This window comes from Rhinolophus sinicus, linkage group LG11 (assembly GCF_036562045.2).
Source record: "Rhinolophus sinicus isolate RSC01 linkage group LG11, ASM3656204v1, whole genome shotgun sequence".
Taxonomy (NCBI): Eukaryota; Metazoa; Chordata; class Mammalia; order Chiroptera; family Rhinolophidae; genus Rhinolophus; species Rhinolophus sinicus.
Genome location: NC_133760.1, coordinates 67,285,687 through 67,305,758, shown reverse-complemented (window position 1 = coordinate 67,305,758; position 20,072 = coordinate 67,285,687). Strand labels below are relative to the sequence as shown.

General features: G+C 50.4%; 1 protein-coding gene across 10 annotated transcripts in view; it reads left to right on the top strand.

Moving 5' to 3' along the window:
* CCDC136 (coiled-coil domain containing 136) overlaps nucleotides 1-20,072 on the top strand; it is a 28,126-nt gene that overhangs the window by 683 nt on the left and 7,371 nt on the right. For 3 of the 10 annotated variants that reach the window (XM_074315623.1, XM_074315624.1, XM_074315628.1), the window contains exons 2-16: nucleotides 561-668; nucleotides 2,246-2,500; nucleotides 2,588-2,662; nucleotides 8,082-8,396; nucleotides 11,017-11,128; nucleotides 11,573-11,741; nucleotides 11,958-12,098; nucleotides 12,434-12,592; nucleotides 12,869-13,039; nucleotides 13,454-13,639; nucleotides 15,194-15,388; nucleotides 15,842-16,066; nucleotides 17,481-17,981; nucleotides 18,341-18,562; nucleotides 19,661-19,942. In XM_074315623.1, coding sequence (XP_074171724.1) covers nucleotides 561-668; nucleotides 2,246-2,500; nucleotides 2,588-2,662; nucleotides 8,082-8,396; nucleotides 11,017-11,128; nucleotides 11,573-11,741; nucleotides 11,958-12,098; nucleotides 12,434-12,592; nucleotides 12,869-13,039; nucleotides 13,454-13,639; nucleotides 15,194-15,388; nucleotides 15,842-16,066; nucleotides 17,481-17,981; nucleotides 18,341-18,562; nucleotides 19,661-19,942 — 3,116 coding nt within the window. The remainder of the gene's footprint in view (nucleotides 1-560; nucleotides 669-2,245; nucleotides 2,501-2,587; nucleotides 2,663-8,081; nucleotides 8,397-11,016; nucleotides 11,129-11,572; nucleotides 11,742-11,957; nucleotides 12,099-12,433; nucleotides 12,593-12,868; nucleotides 13,040-13,453; nucleotides 13,640-15,193; nucleotides 15,389-15,841; nucleotides 16,067-17,480; nucleotides 17,982-18,340; nucleotides 18,563-19,660; nucleotides 19,943-20,072) is intronic. The other 7 variants (XM_074315625.1, XM_074315626.1, XM_074315627.1 and 4 more) reach the window with 7 other exon arrangements.

Genomic DNA, 20,072 nt, shown 5'->3' with positions numbered 1-20,072 from the left:
CCCTCTCGCCAGTTCTTTCCCTGAGCCCTCTCCATCACGTCTCTCCAGCCCAGGGGGCTCCAGACCCTGCACCCCCGAAGGCTTCTTAGCGCAGGGCGAGGGTGGGGCGGGCGAGGTCCAGGGAGAGAACGGAGAGGAGGGGAGCGGCTCTGGCTCAGACCCCTTCCCACAGCGCCTCCTGCCCCTCACCACCTGCCTCCCCTTCCACGCACCACCTCACCCTTTCAGCCGCTTCTTTACTAGCTTCTGCCCTCTCTCCCATCCTTTCCCTCTCCTCCTGTCCCCTCTAGGCTAAAGAGACACACGCCCCTTCCGTCTGTGCCAGGGAGAGGAGCCTTGAGCGGAGGCTGCTGAGGAGGTTGGGCCGCGCAGGGCGGGGTTCCCGCAGGCCCAGCTCGAGGGGCGGCTGAAGGAGCAGAGTCGCCGTGCTGGGCAGAGTGAGCCGAGCACTTCCACCAGGATTAAAACCCTCAGGGCTCCAAAGGGCTAGAAGGCACGCCAGCCCCCAGCCCCCAGCCGCCCCGGGCATCCCACAATCCCTCCTCTCTCCCTGCTCACAGGACCCACAGTAACCACTCTGGGCTCCTACGAGGTATCCGAGGGCTGTGAGAGGAAGAAAGGCCAACGCTGGGGGTCCTTGGAGAGGCGGGGGATGCAAGCTATGGAGGGTGAGTTTTCCCAGAAAGCTTTCTTTCTGTCCCCCTCTTCCCTCCTCCCTCTGATCCCCAGAACTCTCCCCAGTTCACCTGAGCCCCCTCCACCCCTCCTCAGGGTGGAGGTTTTGAGGGAGGTGCCCAGCGCCTCCCTTTGGGGCCTTAATCACAAGCTAACCAGGTTGTGTCCTGGGGAAGCTGCCAGACAGAGAAAGGCCTGGTTGGACAGAGCTTTGAAGCAGCCTTCAGCAGGGGGTTTGTTCTCTCAGCCTCTCGACCCAGATCCCAACCTGTCTCTTCTTTTGAAAAGCAGAGAAGTGAGCATGTGAATTGTCTTCGTGGTGTCACCACCACTAACTTTATATGCAAGCCTTGTGCCTTTGGTGCTCTAGGGTCACATACTGCCTGAGACAGATTGCCTGGGAGGGGGACAGGTGAGAAGGCCAACCTCCCAACACTCCTGTGACCCCACCACACCCATGCACCTTGGTAGTTTCTACCTACACCAGGCCCCTGAAAGGGTGCTGGTCCGTTTTTCCATGACTTCCTGTGAAGTGTCCTCAGACCCCTGTGCACCCTCATTGTGGGCAACCCTGTTCCCCCAAAGGGAACAGAAAATGCAAGGGGTCCCAGATGAACCTTAGGCTGCTGTTGTCGGAGAAAGTAAGAGCAGGGATTCCGAATTTTAAAACAAAGCCAGCAATCACCATCCAGACAAGATTTTTGCTATCTGGAGGAACTGCATTGCAGCAAAGGAGGGGGTGCTTGCCAACCAGAGGCTGGGGACCAGCACACCCCAGTTTCTTAATGCATTAAAATGGCACACAAGTACCTCAGACTTTACACACAAGTACCCCAGACTTCCGCCCTGAAAACTACTCTGTACATTGTGATCAGCAGCGGGAGAGGCCTCATAACACTCAGGGAGGGGAGAGGAAACCCGCCCCCCCACACACACACACACTCAGCAGGGAAAAGGAAGGTGGGCCTTGTAGAAAATTTCGAAAAGGCTATTTGATAGAGCACATTTAAAAGGGCCCCCATGTTTGTCCAATAAAACATTGAGACTCACTTTATTTAGTTGTTTTGTTTGGCTACTGACAGGCAATGCGATCTTATTATGGAAAGGCTAATTTCTCACAAGCTACCTGGATAGCTTTTTAACTCTCTACAAAGACCCCAACTATAACTCTTGCCCCATTTGGCCTAAAGACACGTCCAGTGTCTGAATCTTTTCTTGACTACTTGTCCCTCGACCCAGAGACCAGGACTGGAAGGAGTGGGTATTCTTATGCTAACTTCACATGGCTGAGCCAGCACCGAGCTGCTCAGTTTCCCCAAAGGCAGTAATAGGAGGCCACCCGGTGCAGCACTGGTCCAGAAAGGGCCTGCGTGGGGGAACGGGCTACTTCCAAATGTGACCCTCACACCTGAGGACTCATGAGTGCAGGTCCTCCCCAGGGGCTCTTTGGGGGACACCAGGTGGCACTAGTATGCCATCTCTGCACTGGGACAGTGAGTTTGAGGGCCCTCGAAGGACTGTGGAAAGGAAGTTGGCTCTGACCTCCTGGTGGGATGGGTGTCTCTCCTAGGGGAAGTGTTACTCCCAGCTCTCTATGAGGAGGAGGAGGAGGAGGAAGAGGAGGAGGAGGAGGCGGAAGAAGAAGAAGATCAAGTTCAGAAAGGTGGCAGTGTAGGCTCCCTGTCAGTTGGGAAGCACCGGGGCCTGAGCCTCACGGAGACAGAGCTGGAGGAGCTGAGGGCTCAGGTGCTGCAGCTGGTGACAGAGCTGGAGGAGACCCGGGAGCTGGCAGGGCAGCATGAGGACGACTCCCTGGAGCTGCAGGGTGAGTGTCTGTGCCGGGGCCTGCGGGCTGACCCAAATGCTCTGTGCTCACGGTCCCAGGCCTGATGCTGGCCCCCTCTCCCTGCAGGGCTCTTGGAGGATGAGCGGCTGGCCAGCGCCCAGCAGGCAGAGGTGTTCACCAAGCAGATCCAGCAGCTCCAAGGTAAATCCCAGCACTCAAGCTGGAGAGGCGATGGCCATCCAACTACTTCTGTCCTGATGGTTTGGCTGAAGCATAGCAAACATAACCTGATTCAGTTCTTTCTCCTCTTTTTTTCTCTTCTGTTCTTGCCCTTTCTCCTTGTCTCTCTAGTCTCCTCTTAACCTAATTTCCTTTCTTTTTGCATCTCTGCCTGGCTCTTCTGTCCTCCCCTTCCCTTTCTTGACCTCTCGTTTCACCTCTTCTCTCCGTGATTAAGTCTCTCCTTTTTCTCTCCTTCAGCTGCCTCCCTTCACACTTGCATCCCTTTTCCTTGGTTCTCCTGGTCAGTGCCAGGGGTAGGTGATCAGGACTGAATTCCAAACCACATTGCTTTTTCCTGTCCCTCCAAGGTCACCATGGGAAAAGCAGTGAGCCAATGAGAAGTGACTGGAGGGGACTCTGCATCATTTAAGTGAAGCAGATGAGAACACTTCTCTTGTTCCCTAGGACTGAGCTTGTGGCCCCCCAAATCCCTTTCTTCTAACGCCCACATTCCCTTTGTCTCTGGGAAGCATCAAGGCAGGCGTCCCACATTCCACTGCACCACCAAATAAAGAGACAGCTTTTGTTACTTCTGTGGGCTTCCGGAAGGTTTAGGGGAGCTGTCCTAGAAAACAGCAGGGACTCTCCAGGGAGAACAGAGATCAAGCCAAAAGAAAAGTCTAAATGGAGAAAAAAGGAAGGCCAGGAAGCAGGTCTGTAGAGGAACAAGCAAAGGTCGGTGGGGGGGGGGGGAGGGAAAGAAGATGTACACAAAGGTAGATGCAGAAGTAGACAGTGCAGGGGGTAGGGTGAGGACAAATGGAGGAGATGTGTTGCACAGGGCAAAGCGTGTGAGCATTGCCCGCAGAAAATCTAGACTCTTGGGCCCAGCTCTGCCAGTAACAAGCTTGTGTTCTTGGGCAAGTCACTTTTAGCTTTCCGAGACTTGGTTCCTTATCTGTAAAATGGAACGCATTTATTTGTTTATTAACCATTTATGGAGGACCAGCTATGAACAAGACAGACCAGATCCTAAGAAAGGACACTTTCTAGTGAGGAGAGGCAGAAAATTAACAACACAAATTCAGGTGGCAATAAATGCTATGAATCCAATATAACAATATGCTAGAGAGAGATGGGCTGAGATGAGAGTTTATTTTTGATGGAGTAGTTACAAAAATCCTCTTTGAGAAGATAACAGTTGAACTAAGACCTGAATAATGAGAAAGATCTGAGGGAAGAACACATCAGGCAGAAGGAATAGCAACTGCAAAACCTCAGAGGCAAGAATGAGTTTCATGTACAGTATTACCTCGGTTTTCGAACGTCTCCATTGAGGAACATTTTGGTTTACAAATGCCGTAAACCCGGAAGTAAGTGCTTCGGTTTTTGAACATGACTCGGAAGTCGAACATGTCACACAGCTTCTGCTGAGTGCAAGATCCCGAGGCCTCGCTGTTGGCTGTTTTCCAACGTTTCAGAACTCGAGCGGTCTTCCGGAACGGATTACGTTTGAAAACTGAGGTACCACTGTATTTGAAGGACAGAACAGAGGCCATTGTGGCTGAAGCAAAGTACATGTGGAGGACCTGGTAGGAGAGAGTTCTGAGAGGCAGGCAGAAGCCAGGACAAAAGTCCTGGCAGGCCTGAGAGGTTTAGTTTTTATTCTAAGTAAAGTGGAAAGACATGGGAGGGTCTTAGCCAGGGCTGGGGTGATGTGATCTGCTTCACATTTTTAAAAAGAGCACTTTGGCCACTGTGTGGAAATTGGATGGAGGGAACAGAGTCAACGCAGTGAGTCTGGCCAGCAAGTTATTGTAATAGTTCAGTGAAGAGGTGATGGTTGCTTGGATTAGAGCAGTGGAAATGGAGATGGTTCAACTAGGCTTTGAAGGTTGAGCCCTCAGGATTTCTGATGAATTGGATGGGGGATAAGAGAGACATGAAAGATGAATGCCTTGGGAAACTGGATGGTTGGTGGTGTCATTTACTGGGACGGGGAAGACTTGGCAAAGAACAAGTTTGGGAGCTAGGGGAAGCGTTTAAAACACGTTTTCTACATGTTGAGTTTGAAACGGTCATTGACATCCAAGTAAATATGTTAAGTTGGACGTAATGAATCTAGAACCAGCGGGGAAATTGGAGATGTAAATTTGGGAGTCAGTAGCATAGATGGAATTTGAATCAATGGGAGATCACCATGAAATCACATGGAGAGGAGCGAAAAGGGTCCAGTCCCAGGGTTACTCCAGTATTTAAAGGTCCAGTATAGAAGAAGAAATGAACAAAAGAGGCTGAGATAGGAGGAACTACTGACGCATTTAAGGCCATGGAAGCCAAGAACAGAAAGTGCTTCAAGGAGATAATGATCAACTGTGTCAGAAGTTGCTCAGTCAAGTAAGATGGCCATTGGATTTGGCAAGATGGAGGGCTGTTTCAGTGAAGATAGAAGCCTGATTGGGTTGGGATTGAAAAGGAAACGGGAGGTGAAAGGGGGTGAGTACAGATAAGTCCAGCAGTCATGTTTTGAAGAGAAGCAGAGAAATAAGGGTTTTACTTGGAGAAGGGACATGCTTCCTTTTAAATAAGAGGGAAGTCAGGGAATTTAAGTAGAGATGCAGGTAGGCAACAACGTGGGAATATAAAATTCTAGAGCGATTCCCTACTCAGTAGGGTTGTTTCTAGCATTAGATCTCATCCAGGCTGAAGGTTATGGTGAAGGCTCCTCCAATTCCCCATCCCGCGGGAATAAACACGCGCGCGCGTTGCCCGTTTCCGCCAAGACGGGGCGCGCGCGGCCTCAGAGGTAGCTGGTGTTGCGAGGCGGTTCGGGCCGCCACAGCCCCTCCGGGGCCGGACCGGCCGGAGGAGGGAGGCCCCCCCACTGAGAGCTTACGGGGGGCCGACGAGATGGAGGCCATAACCTGTAAGTGAGAACCGACTTTTCTGCCCTCCAGCCGACTCCTGGGCCCTTGGACTCGCACCGACGGTCCCAGCCCCACTCAACCGGCGCCAGCTCTTCGGAACCCGGGTCAGGCCCTACTAACTCCCAGCCACTGTCCACCGGCTCGGTTTCCGGATAAGCCCCGCCCTCGGGCCTCCAAGCCCCGCCCCTCGGCGGGTCCTGTCCCTCTGTGTTCCTAATTAAGAGCTTTCTTCCGCGGAGAGAGACCTTTCTCCATTCCCCAAGGGATCTGAGCGTGTCATTTTTTTAGGGCTAGACCCCAGAGGACAACCAAAGGGAGATTTGGACCTGAACAACAAGGGCATATTAGGGAAGTGGAGAATGGTCAGCCCCCCACAAAAGCCCTAGGGCCTTTATCTTAATATGATATGACATCTGTGTCTCCCCAACAAGACTGTAAGCTCCAAGAAGCAGACCACCTCTGTGCTATTCAGTAGTGGATAGAGCAAGGACTTTGTTCCTTTCAAATAGGAAAGAAGTCAGAGAATCTAAGTGGAGCGATGCTTGGGGCTTGCCATAGAGGTAATGATCAATTATACTGTTGAGTAGACCAAAGAGAAGAGACAGTTGGGGTCATTCTAGAGAAGGAAAGACTGGCAAAAGACGTGCCCGGAGCTGCACATGTGCGCTTGGGAAAGTAGGGCAGGAGACCTTCCCCTCTGCCTCCCCGAGACACCCTGCCCACTCAGCATTTATATCTGCAGTATGTCCAGATTTTTTTTTCTCAAACATCTGTGTTCTGTTCTAAGTTTTTTAAATACCCAAACATGTGATTCTGTATCCATAGTACTCAGTAAAAGTTTGTTGAATACATGAACCCCTGCCTCATTTATGAATACAGCAGATATTTATCAACCTGTATTATGTCAGGTATTGACAAATCCTGGAGCTATAAAGTGAGCAAAACAGACATGTTCCCTGCCTTCATGAAGCTTATAACCAAGTGAGGGGGAGACCAATGTTTTACACACACACATACACACACCCGCAGTGCAAACTACAAGGTGCTTTGAGAGCATTTAATAGAAGACGTGCTTGGTTTTTTGAGGCGGAGGTGGGGAAAGTTGAATTCTGAATGGTGAGTAGAATGAGCAGGAGTTCTGGGAGGAGGGATAAGGACAGTGTGACTTGCAAAGGGTTCGGTGGAAGGTCCTGATCCAGTCCAAGCCTCGTGAATTCCCTAATCCTGGCTTCCAAATTTTGAATTCTCTGCTGGTGTCAGTGCCTTTTACTCTCTTTCCACTCTTAGGTTCTCCTGATCCCAGACGGCTACCCATATTCAGAAACCCTGAGATGCTCCACAGATAGTGAGAGCCCTGAAACATTTCTTTTGTAAATTAAAATCTATTATAAAATACAGGCTTGTGAAAATTCAAAGAGCACCGGTATATGTGATGTTCCCCCATCTCATGCTATCTTGTTCCTCAGAAGGAACTGTTCTTTACGGTTTGGCACATGGATCTTTCCAGATCTTTTTTCTATGTCTTTGCATATTTGTGTTATGTATATAAGTTTTTTTTTGCAAATATAAGATAATACCATACATTTTATAGCTCATTTTTCTTTTCCTTTTCTTTCTTTTTTTTCTTCAAGTTTTTCTTGGGGAACAATGTGTTTTTCCAGGACCCATCAGTTCCAAGGCAAGCCGTTGTTTTCACTGTAGTTGTGGAGGGCGCAGCTCACTGGCCCATGTGGGAATCAAACCAATGACATTGGTGTTTTGAGCACTACGTTCTAACCAACTGAGCCAACTGGCCGCTCCTCAATTTTCTTTCTAGTTATTATGTCATAGAAACTTTTTCATGTCTTCTCTATGAATGCTGATATTCCACTTACCTCATCAATTTAAACAATCCCTCATTGATCGACGTTTATTTTGCCATGTTTGGTTATCATGCGATGAACCTACATTTGAATTTAAGCTGTGAACTCTAAATATACATTGTTTGGGGGCCAGTACTTAACCTCCGGCAGTTCATGGAAGTTCTGAGGTTCTATAATTTCTAACCTCGCAGACTGACTGGGTGAGAATAATCTGTGTAAATTTTTTTAGTGAGGTAATTTTTGGAAAGACTTGGGGCTGGGGCATTAGTAAAGTGCTGTAAATTAAATTTGGTCTTTAACTGTCAGGCGATTCCTTACGAACATTTAATACTTTTGTTTGCAGTAGCCTAACTTGTTGGTTTTGGTGCCAAGTCGCAAAATCTGCATTTTTTCTGTGCCTTACTACACAGATTCACTCTCCATTCCCTTCTTAGGTATTTCTTCCCTTTATTCTCTACCAGGTGAAGCTACACTTCTCTGACGGGGTAGAGACTAGGTTGTCAGGAGTTTCCAGATGAGAAATAAGTCTGCCTTTACCTTTGTGCCTCTAGAACATGGTAGATTAGTTCACTTAATCCTTTTGACCATCCCAACCTTTGCGCTTTGCAGGTGAGCTGCGGTCTCTACGGGAGGAGATTTCCCTGTTAGAACGTGAGAAAGAAAGTGAACTTAAGGAAATAGAACAGGAGCTGCATTTGGCCCGGACGGAGATCCACACTCTGCGACAAGCAGCGGAGGATTCTGCGACTGAACACGAGAGTGATTTAGCATCTCTGCAGGAGGACCTCTGCCGGCTGCAGAATGAACTCGATGACATGGAGCGCATTCGGGGGGAGTATGAGTTGGAGATCACCTCCCTCCGTGCAGAAATGGAAATGAAGACGTCGGACCCATCCAGTCTCTCAGATTTCCCTGAGATGCAAGGTATGAGAGCACAGGCCCTCTTCCTGGTCTGTCAGTAAAGTCAAGCAGAGGGAGATAGTGTGCAAGAAGATGGTGGAAAGTGGTCTTAAATCATGAATTAGGAACCTCTAGGAAAAACCTCCCAGTTGAACTCAAGACTATAAGGAAGAAAAACTTACCCAGATATCACACAACCAGTCAATAGTGGTGTAAGGAATAGCACCATGGAGATGCACCCTGAGAATTCTTTCTCAGAGAGCCTTCGGCATTAGTTGATTTGATTCTGCTAAAGCCCTTCCTGGGAAAGACTGGAGATCTCCAGTTCTGAGATGGGTGTAGGGGGGCCTATCACCTTGGGAAACTCTTCTTGCTGCTCTGGCATCATGGCGCTTTGCCTAGACTGCTTTCGGGGCGGGGGGGGCCCTTCCAGTCCTGCTCCCAGGCCCCAGCATGCTAATGCTTAGGCTCCTTAGCTCTCCCCAAAGTAGAAGCTTTAGGGGACAACAAATCAGAGCACAAGACAGCTGGAGAGGAAGGGAGGTTATTTCTAGTAATACATGAGGTGTTCAAAAGCTCAGAACTCTGCTTTCAGACAGTGAGTCTCCCTGCTAGTTGCTAGGATTCATGACATCAGAGAGTATGCCTTTATTCTGAGGCTAGATTGATGATCTGGGTATAATGGGAGGCCCTACATTAGGCAAGGTCAAGCCGAGGCAAATCAACAAGGAATCAAAGAACTGCAGGTTTTCCCAGCTGTGAGAAGCCTCTCAGAAGAGCCTTTGGACTGGTGGTGCTGGGAGAGGGCAGCCAGCCCAGTGCAAAGGCTTGGCCTTGTGTTCTATAGACCTCGTTCAGTATCTCAGCTCCACTGAGTAGCAGCATGAACTTAGTCTCATTATGATCTCTCTGTACCTCAGTTTCCATATCTGTAAAAATTGGTTAATACAACTTTACAGCCAGATGAGATCCTGGCACAGGAAAATGATTCCTTAGACGTGACAAAAATACCCATTGTCGGGCCGGCCTGGTGGCTCAGGCGGTTAGAGCTCCGTGCTCCTAGCTCCGAAGGCTGCCAGTTCGATTCCCACATGGGCCAGTGGGCTCTCAACCACAAGGTTGCCAGTTCAATTCCTCGAGTCCCGTAAGGGATGGTGGGCTCTGCCCCCTGCAACTAAGATTGAACACGGCACCTTGAGCTGAGCTGCCGCTGAGCTCCCAGGTGGCTCAGTTGGTTGGAGCCTGTCCTTTCAACCACATGGTTGCCGGTTCGACTCCCGCAAGGGATGGTGGGCTGTGCCCCCTGCAACTAGCAACGGCAACTGGACCTGGAGCTGAGCTGCGCCCTCCACAACTAAGACTGAAAGAACAACAACTTGAAGCTGAACAGAACCCCCCACAACTAAGATTGAAAGGACAACAATTTGACCATTGTTCCCCAATAAAAGTCCTGTTCCCCTTCCCCAATAAAATCTTTAAAAAAAAAAAAAAATACCCATTGTCGGATGTTAGCAACAGGGGAAGCTAGGTGAGAACGCTCCCAGAAAATTCTCCACTATCTTTGCAACGTCTCTGTAAATTTAAAACTATTGTAAAGTTGAAAGTTTATGTTAAAGGAAGAAAGAAAAGAAAACCCTACAGGGCTATTTAGGGGATTAAATGGAATGAATACCTAGCATGTTGAAAGCGCGCACACACTAACTGAATCCGAGGCTGAACCCATCAAGTCTCATGTTTGGCACATGGCTGGTTTTCATTAAAGATTAGTTTCCTTCCTTTCCTTTATGGTAATCTGCAGTCTTCCAAGGACTTCTGATTGGAATAAACATTAGCAGTGAATTTCAGGGTGTTGAAGCTGACAGCAGGTAAGATAGGTTTTGTGTTCTAATTAGAGCCAGTTAGGGTTCTTTAAATATCAGTAGAATTAGTATTCTCAGAGAACTAATTCTTAATCCTGAAGAAACAAAACAGATATGGCTGTTTGTACTATCACAGCATTAAAAAGTATTGATACCTGGTACTTAGGGACCCGTGCTGGGGCATTTCAACCACATCTCTGCCAATGCCTGAGGCAGATATGTGGGTCTGATTAGAATGGGCCCTTCTGTCAGCAGATAAAAGATCATTAGAAAGACTTCTTGACCACATGCGGGCCAGTGTATTTGGTGGGGTGATAAAGGAAGTAAATGGACATTCAGGATGCCTGAGTTGTCTCTGAAAGGCCAGGACTGGCGGTGTGATACCTGGCAGTTCACATCTCTCAGCTCTTTGTACTAAATGTGTAATAGGAAGGTAATCAAACAGCTGGATGAAAACTTTAAATATAATAAACCAAACAATTAACTCCTCACAATCTCCTAAAATCCCAAGACTCTGCCTTGGTTGGGGTTTTGCAGATAGGCACAAGGATGAATCTTCTGAGAAGATGAAAAGGAGGGCAGCGTCCCGAAAGAGGACGAAGACCCACTGCAGTGTGGAATCTTCTGAGCCTTGCCTTCTAAGCCTCGGCATGTGGGGTCCCTTCGGTCTTTAGTAAAAGCGGAACTATTCAGCCTTCTGCTTTCAGATTTCTAGGCAGGAATACTGGGGGCTGGTCACCGTGCTTCCTCCCTGGGACCTCCTCTGTCTCTGTCGTCCTCTGCAGAAGAATTACAGCAACTGCGGGAGCGCTACCACTTCCTGAACGAGGAGTACCGGGCTCTGCAGGAGAGTAACAGCAGCCTCACAGGGCAGCTCGCAGATCTGGAGAGTGAGAGGTACAGCCAGGAGGCTGGTGGGGGTCTGGAGGACTGGGCTTTGCCCTGAGTAGAGCTGGTGAAGGCAGATGCCAGGCTGAGGAGCGTCGTCCCGCTCCTGGAGAACCGGTCCTTCCCAGGGTGTCCAGAGGACAGGGCTACCGCCTAGAAGCAGGCATGGGGATCCAGCCCAGTTGTCTAGGACTTGAGTGAGTTCTGAAATTAGTTTTCTTCCATTCTAGACATTAAGGTCAGCTTTGCTCTGCCCTAAAGTAGATCAGAAGCGATTCCTTTGTTGTCCGTATGGACTTGATTCAGTCTAATGGCCTCCAGAGTAGAGCTGGCTTGACACCAGGCTCCTTACCATCTTTTGCCTAAAATGAAGGCATCAGGACCAAGCACACGTGGCGGGTGATGCCAGGCAGTGCCCTCTCCCAAACGTGGCTCTGGGTTTCTGGATTACAGGACACGAAGAGCAACAGAAAAGTGGCTGGACTCCCAAACACTAAAGAATATGCTGTCAGCAGAGTCCCAGACTTCAGAAATGGATTTCCTAGAGCCTGATTCGGAAACTCACCTGCTGCGGCAGCAGCTGCTGGGAGCCGAGGAGCAGATGCACGACATGCGGAACAAGGTAGGGGAAGCAGCCCCTCTCCTTGTCTCTTACCTCCCGGCCCGTGGGAGAAGCGTCTCCTTTGACGCGGGACTGATGGAAGAGGCATGCGCCATGGCCGGAGCTAGGACTCTGGGGCCTTGCTTGCTTGTCTGATGTAAATATTCTCCCAAGCCTGTTCTTGGAGTGCAAGTGGTACCTGTAGCGAGCCACCTTCCCATTCCGTTTCCCGCACAGTGTAAGCAATTGTGTTGCGAGTTGGAAGAGCTACAGCATCATCGCCAGGCCAGTGAGGAGGAGCAGAGGCGGCTGCAGAGGGAGCTCAAGTGCGCACAGAATGAGGTGCTTCGGTTTCAGACTTCCCACCACGCCACCCAGGTAAATACTGATGGGAAGGGAGTTTGGGGAGGGCAGCAGGGCCTCCAAGGAGTCGCAGCTTCATGGGAGGATGAGCGCAGAGTAAAGCTGTGCTCTGCTGACTCCTGCCTGCAACCAGGGGTACAGTCTCCTGGAGACCCGCTGGAGAAGTCACATAGCATTGCATTCTAGAAATGGTAGTCATCATGGAGTGTCTGCCTTAGAGAAGAAACCAGACCAGTGACCTGTGGGAGAACCTCAAGATGTCTGCGTCTGGAAAAGAACCAAACTCATCTGTAGAGGCGTCTGCTGCTTCTTGGGAGTAACTTGTTCTACCCACATCCTCCCCACCACAGAACGAGGAGCTGAAGACCAGACTCTGTGCCCTGCAGCAAAAGTACGATGCTAGCCAGGATGAGCAGACTGAGCTCTTGAAAGCACAACTCCAACTTCAGGCCGAGCTCCGGCAGCTCAAAGTCATGAAATCCGCTGTTGTAGAAACGCAAAGTGAGAAGGTAACCGCAACCAGAGGTGAGGGGCAGCGTAGGTGCTAAGAGGCTTTGGGAAACTGGGTAAGAGTAGAGAGTTAAAACGATTCCAGCCACCACCTGTGCAGCACCACAGGTGAACTCCAGCCGCCCTCGAGCACTACGGTAGATGAGAGGACAACCCGTGAGTGAGGGGCAGGGAGAAGGCAGTTCTTAGACTGTCCGTGTCTGTGATGACTCAGGCGGAAGAGTGAGTGGCTTGAGGATCCCAGAGGTATTGCCCAAGGCCCCCCTCCATCATAGGAGTTACTGTGCCGGCTACATAAGCTCCAGCTCCAGTACCAGACCGTCACGTGTGAGAAGGATAAGCTGCTGGACGTGCAGCAGCAACTGCGAGAGAACCTGCAGTACCACGACGCAGAGGTACAACGCCTCAGGGGCATCGCGAACTGCCTCCAAGAGAGCACTGAGAAGGTAAAAGACGCTTCAGGTGAGGGAGAAGGTGGCAAGGCAGAAGCTTCTGTGACAGAACCGGTACAGAGGACGAGTGGGAATGATAGGAGTTCTGTGGAGTAGCTGCTGGTGAGAGGGGGATAGAAAGTAGAAAGGTGGCCTCAGAAACTCACGATGCTCCCACCTTCCTTAGATTGTAAATCAGGAAGTCAGTCTATAAAAAAGAAGCCCTCTCCCTTCCCCACTCCCAGAAATGGAAGCCCAAGAAGGCCCTGTGTAGAGCCTGCTCGGGACTGGTCCATCTCAGGGAGCCTCCAATGGGATGAAATTGAGGCTGGAAAGGACAGGGTAGAGTCCCCTTAGTCCCTGCCTGAGAGGAGAGTGCAGCCACCAGGGCTCCTGGGATGACGGTGGGGCCTGCCTCCCCTGCCCCAGAACACGGAGATGCAGTGCCAGCTTCAGGAGATGAAGCAGCTGTACCAGACCAGCCAGGATAAGCTGGAGCTGCAGAAGCACATGTACCATCAGCTGGAGCAGGACTTCCTGCTCTGCCAGCAGGAGCTGGAGCAGCTCAAGACCACCACGCCCATCCCAGAGGACAAGGGAAAATGTGCTGATAAGGTAATTGTGATTAAGAGAGGTGAGATCTCCTGGGCACTTTCTCTGGAGGAAGGAGGTGAGGGCAAGTGGTAAAGTCATCTATCCACCCAATGGTGGGCTCTTGTCCAATCACAGCTGCGTGTGGCAAGGCAGGAAACAGAGGCAGAGCCCATGCTGTTAACATTATAACAGTTTGCCTTGACCTTGACCCGAGCCACAGCTTCGTAGGATCAGTACATCTGGATCCAGTCTGAACACCTGAAGATTTTGCACATGGTTGTGTGTGTAGTGATATCTTGTTATTCCTGGAGAAGAACGTACACATCGGCCCCTAATGTAATTTCTATTGTTAGAACTAGAAAAAGAAGGTCCAGTTTTTTGAGGCAGATTGCAGATGCTCTTGTCAGATGGCGTGGTCTTGTGCCCAGAACACTGATTGGGTGTTAGAAGGACCTAGGCTCTTCCGGGATTTATTCGGTGACTTCAGAATAGTTAAGTCCTGTAAGCTTGAAGTTGACCCTCTTTTAACTGAACAGAAGACTACTCTTATCTCACTTCCTTTTAGTGATAAATCCTGGTAGTGATAAATACAGCCTTCCTTACTCATTTTCTCTTTTTTCCGTAATGTATAAAATGCAAGTCGTTATCAGTGACCCTGTGTTGAGCACTTTCGGGATCGCTGATAGGAAATGGAAAGGTGTTGAAGCGTGATAGAGCACAGGCACAAGATTCTCAAAAAAACAGTGGAACAAGCCACATTCTGCCAGAATACTCAGGAGCTCCTGCCACAGCCAACAGCAGGCTGTGTCCTCAGGGAAAGGCCTTCAGGAGACACCGAATTTGGGGACGTTATTTGGGCCGCCCCAACAGTCCACCTGTCAGTTTTAGATATGGCTGGAGTTCAGCGTAGGAGCTCGGGGGTCCATGGCTTCCTCATTATAACCCGTCCTAGTAGAAGAGGAAAAGCATACGGGCATCCAGAGCCAGCTTTTCCTCTGGTCATCAAACAGCACTGAAATTAGTCTGCTATTAGAAGATTTGGGTTCTTGGAATCATGGGATGATTTAGTCTTCTCAACCCAAATTTAGCAATAGCACATGCTTTTCTAAAGATTTTTAAAAAAATGATGATGAAAACCAAAAATGGGAAAAAATTAGGGTGAAATTAAGTCTTTATTGGTAAGGAGCATAGTTAGGTATAAAAACAAATTGAGGCTAATGAGAATAACAGGAGCTAGAATTCCCAGCAGGGTAGGAAAGTGGTATATAAGAGAGGAAAGGGAGGCGGGGAAGTAGAAGGGAGGGGCATTGATAACACTCCCGCTCAGAACGCTCTCAGAAGAGACGAGTGGAAGAAATTTAGAGCACAGCCAAAAAGCAGTCCTGAACAGCTTGCTGGGGTCCCCTACTTAGCGTCTCAACCTGTGTGGGTGCCATGTGGCTCGAGATGACCAGTGCAGGGCGGGAGACCCTGGTCAATCGCAAGAAGCAGGGGACCCAGACGTGCTCTGCTAGCCGCACAGGCAGAGAACTACCTGACAGGGTGATCACCCCTCATGCTCCACCCCACCCACAGTGTGATGGACTGCTGTCCAGACTGACAGAACTGCAGGAAAAGTACGAGGTCAGCCAGAGGGAGATGGAGCAGCTGCAGACGGAGCAGTGCGAGCTCCTGGAAGAGCAGAGGAGAATGCAGGAGGAGCAGGGCCAGCTGCAAGAAGAGCTGCACAGACTCACCATCCCACTACCCAAATCTGGTCTCTTCCAGAAGGTAACCACAGGCAGGGAGTGGCTGCCACCTGGACAGGCTGCTTTCAGAAGCTTCCCAGGTGTGACTATCCTTGGGAAAAAGAAAAGGGTGGGATCTACCAACCACTTCTTACTTTCTTTTCCAAGCTTACTTTTCCAAGCTCCTCCAACCAAAAAGTTGAATATAGCTGATTAGGGTTGTACATCTTAAAATACATGTTATACCCTGGAATCTGTCCAACATTTTATATTTAGTTCTTTAGTCTATCTAGAGAAAATATACTTGAAAGTACTTTGTAAACTACAAAATACCTCCAAACTTAGGAGTTCTTTACTACCAACTAGCAGGTCTCCACAGAAGGCTTCCTCCCACCCTGCAGATTTCTAAAGGAAGGATCCATAGCAGGAGGAAGGCAGAGGTCTTCCCATGTGACCCCCACAGTTCCTGCCCCCTTCCTTCCACTCTACCTCACAGAGTCAGGAGCTGCTTTCAAAGTTACAAGACCTGTGTGAACTGCAGCTGTTCTACCAAGCCATGCAAGAGGAGCAAGAAAAACTGGTCCAGAGTCAAGAAAGTATGTTAAAAGAACAATTAGAGCTGCACGAAAAGCTGCATCTTTTCAAAGACTCTCATTTCCGGGAAGTGTTGGAGAATCCGGAAGGTTCCAAAGCGCCTAAATCCTCAAAATGTCAAAACAAGGTAACTGTAGCAAGAGGCAGGGAGAAGGCTATGGGGACAGCAGGACAGCAGAGAAAGGGGCTGCACAGAGAGTCAGAGTGAGGAAGGTCTGTTTGGCCAGGAGTAAGGATGGTACTGAAGCCCTGACCTGAGTCAGCCATGACCACTCATGGGCTCAATTAAGATGAGGCTTTAGATACGGCCTGAGGACCTCACCCACATGCTTGCCCAGCGGAAGCCCTGTGAACACAGAACCGGGATGACCCGGAAGTATGTAGTGCCTGATAATTTGGCTCAATCCCTTCGACATCTCATTTTCCAGATGTATAATGTCATTTTCATGTTCGTTTGGATTCCTTGGACCTGACTCTAAAGGCGTCATTCTTTTCTCCTGAGCTGGTTGATAATTGAGAAGCATGCTTTTCAGTGATCAAACGCTATAACCGTTGGGTATTCTACCTGAGGCCAATATGGAGCCATTTATTTCCAAGGGCAGAGGTGCTGGCATGTGGGATTCTTGGTACGCACCACACGGTCTTCACTGGGACATTGGCAACAATCAGCCGGTCAGGGAGGTTAGATACCAGCCAGGGGGTGATGCCTCCGGGGTCTCACTGGTGGAGATTTCCACAGAAGTCTTCCAGGTTTGGGGGATGAATTTGGTGTGATGTCTCGGTGGGAGCAAGGAAAAGCAGGTAGACAGTTTCGATTTAGACAAAATCGATTCATTCAGATGTTAGCCTGGACAGGGAGACCCAGGGACTAGCAGGAGTCCAAACTGAGATTTGGTCAGATTCCAGGGGCATCCGATTTCAGCCTGGATGACGCAGAGACCGGAACCAGGTATAAAATATTTCCTTAACCAATCCGATCTCCTCCTGGGCCTCAGCAGCCAAGAAGCCAGTCCCAGAGGGCCTGGGAAACATGCCCAGAGGCCAGATTCGCCATTGGGGCAGGAGGGACAGGGACTCGTAGTGACAAGTCCCCATCTTCTGAGGAAAGAATTCTTTGTATGCTCACATTCAAGGCCAGGTCTGATTTTAGAATTGGGGGTGAGGGAGGGGACTGAGTCTGAAAGGTGAGGATAATGGGTACACCTGCCTAAGAAGAGGGTAGGGTAGGGGAGCCAGAGTGTTCTCCAGACACACTCAGCACTGCTCCAAGGAGAGGGATGTACCTGAGTGCAGAAACAGCAGAAATGGGAGCCCAGAAATCTTGGAGTTATCTGCCCGAGGGAGGTTTTCCCCAATGAGCAAGAAACTGACACATGTCAGTTACCTGCCGGCCAAGTCGTGGACCTAGGCTATGGTGAGACGAGTGTATATGAGCAGTTCTCTAACGTGTGCTCTCAGACGTCCGCATCAGCAGGGGTGCGGCTAGGAGGACGGCGGGGTTCAAGTAACCATGCTATCCCCACCCCTCCCGGCATTCCAAGGTGATCATCGCCCAGGTGCAGGCCCTGCAGGAGCTGTATGAGGCCAGCCAGGCCAAGCAGGAGCTGCTGCAACAGGAGCAGAAGAAGCTCCTAGAGGAACGGAAGAGGCTGCAGGCCGACTTGCAGCTCTGCCTGGAAGAAATGCAGTTGCTCCAAGCCCAGTCCCCTTCTCTAAAAATGAGCCTTGAGTCCTACAACAAGAGTTATGGTAGCACGGCCACCAGCAGCCAGAACTGTCAAAAAAGTTACAATGGCAGCACTGACGGCAGCGAGAGCTACCACAAGAGTTACAGGAGCACCCAGGCCAGTGACGAGAACTTTCTCAAGAGCTACGACAGCACCACTACCAATGAGATCTGTGTGAAGAGTGACTGCAGCACCAGCGCCAGCAGCGTCATCTATAAGAAGAGTTACGGCAGCAGCAGTAGCTCTGACACCTCTTACAAGAGTTACGTCACCAGCAGCACTGATGACGAACTGGCTGAGCTTGAAGATATAGAGGTAAAAGCAGCCAGCTGACAGGTCAGCCCGGGAAAGAAGGTTCTTAGCTTATTAAGAGAGAAGTCATAGAAGTGAGGTGGGCAGTGGGGTCAGAACTGAGCTGGGGAGCTCACTGGCCATAAATGAGGCATGCTGCCCACGTAACGTGGAGGTGGCTTCTGTCTGGATGGAGGTCTGAGACTCAGGACTTTTCATCAGCGCAGTCACGGTGCCGTTGCTGGGGAGGAATACAGTATCCCCCCGGGCAGCTTCAGACCCTGTGGCCATGCTTTCCTCCCTAAGGACGGGCCTAGCAAAGAGAGTGGGGTGGAGGGCAGGTGCTTCCCGCGGTGCCGCCATTACTCCCCCACCCTCCACAGCACTTGGAGGACACGGTCGCCCAGCTGGTGGTCAAGCTGCAAGGCGTACAGGCCATGTACCAGCTCAGCCAGGAGGCACACAGCCTGCTGCACGAGCGGATGGGCAAGCTGCTGGACAAGCAGAAGGAACTGAAGGAAGAGCTGGATGCCTGCGAAAAGGAATTCAGGGAGTGCATGGAGGGCCTTGAGAACCCTGCTGACTCCCAAAGCGATAAGGAGGAGGTAACTACGATCAGGGAGGCAGGGTTCCTGGTAGGAGTCCCTGCAGCAGAGGAGGTCGTAGCCATTGCAGAGCAGCTCAGGAGAGCGTCAGGAGCTCACTGCCTGCTCAGCATGGCTGCCCCCCTCCTGGTCAGACAGACAGAGCAGGGGCTGCGTTTCAGGAGGCCGGGCAGTCTGCTGCCGCAGAGATGGCCATTTCTCAGGTTCCCACGGTGCTGGCATTCATTAATCATCAAGACTGAATAGTTTTTCTTTTCTTTTTTTTCCCTGTGCGACTTCTGGTCTCTCTTTTGCTCTGTGTCCTAAAGCACTTCTATAGAGTTATGTTTTCTCACCTGCCAATTTTCTTTAGTTATTTTGTGTGCATTTATCTTGTGTCTTCAGCTAGATTGTAAGCACCTCCGGGACAGGGCCATGTCTCCTCTTGGATCTCTCCTAAAGCCAAGAAGAGGGCTCCGCATCTACTAGCAATGGGACAGATGGCCTTGTCCGGGGCCAAGAGTAGTCCACGGTCCAGTGGGGGTCACTGTGTGTGCACAGGAGAGGCTCAGACAGCGGTAGGCACACGGGCCTAGGGCCTAGTATTGGCTCATACCAAGGAGCGCCTGCTGTGCTGCCAGAAGTCAGGAGAGACTGATCCAGAGATTAGGAAGCAGGGTTGGGACTTGCCACTGTTTCCAGGGAGTCGCGGGTGCCCAGGTTCACTCCCAGGTTTGTCCAACACAGTTCCTCAGGTGAGTGTACCTGGTGGAGCAGTAGCTTGGTGAACTCAGAGTTCCCATCAAAAATCACATTAGAATAAAGCCTGAGGTTCAGAAGGGGTAGCCGTATGGTCGTTCCCCAGACAGGTCACAGTACAAACATAATTTAATGCCTCCTTTTTTGATCATATTAGATCTAAATGATCAGGTGCCTCCAGTTAGGGAGGAGCTGTTTGTAAACCTGCTTTAGAGGCTCATATTCCTCAGTTCTGTGTTTTCTGTAGTATCTACTCCCTCATGGGCTTTAGCAGGGCAGTTGCCGCGGCAGTGAGCGCCAGGCAGGGCCCAGGCGGCCCGCTCAGGCCCCAGTGGGTAATGGGCCCTCCACTGCCAACAGATCAGAGAACTGCAGACCAGGCTGCGGGAGCTGCAGCTGCGGTACCAGGCCAGCATGGACGAGCAGGGCCGGCTCCTGGCCGTGCAGGAGCAGTTGGAGGGGCAGCTGCACTGCTGCCAGGAAGAGCTTTGCCAGCTCAGAGAGAAGAGGTCCTCTGTTACCAAAGACCGCAAGGGCGAGAATGGCAGTGAGAACATGGATAAGAATGCCAGTGGGGTTCAAAATAAAAAGTCGACCACCCCAAGCCTGGAGAGTTCTGAGAGCAACTGCGAGACCAGAAAGGTGAGTAGTAACCTATGTAACCAGAGAAGCAGAAAGGTAGAGGAGATCCTGGGAAGAAAAATCATCTCTGCCACCATCCCGACCAGGTGAGAGATTTGTAGAGAAGTTTCTGGGGTCTCTGAGGTGTCTA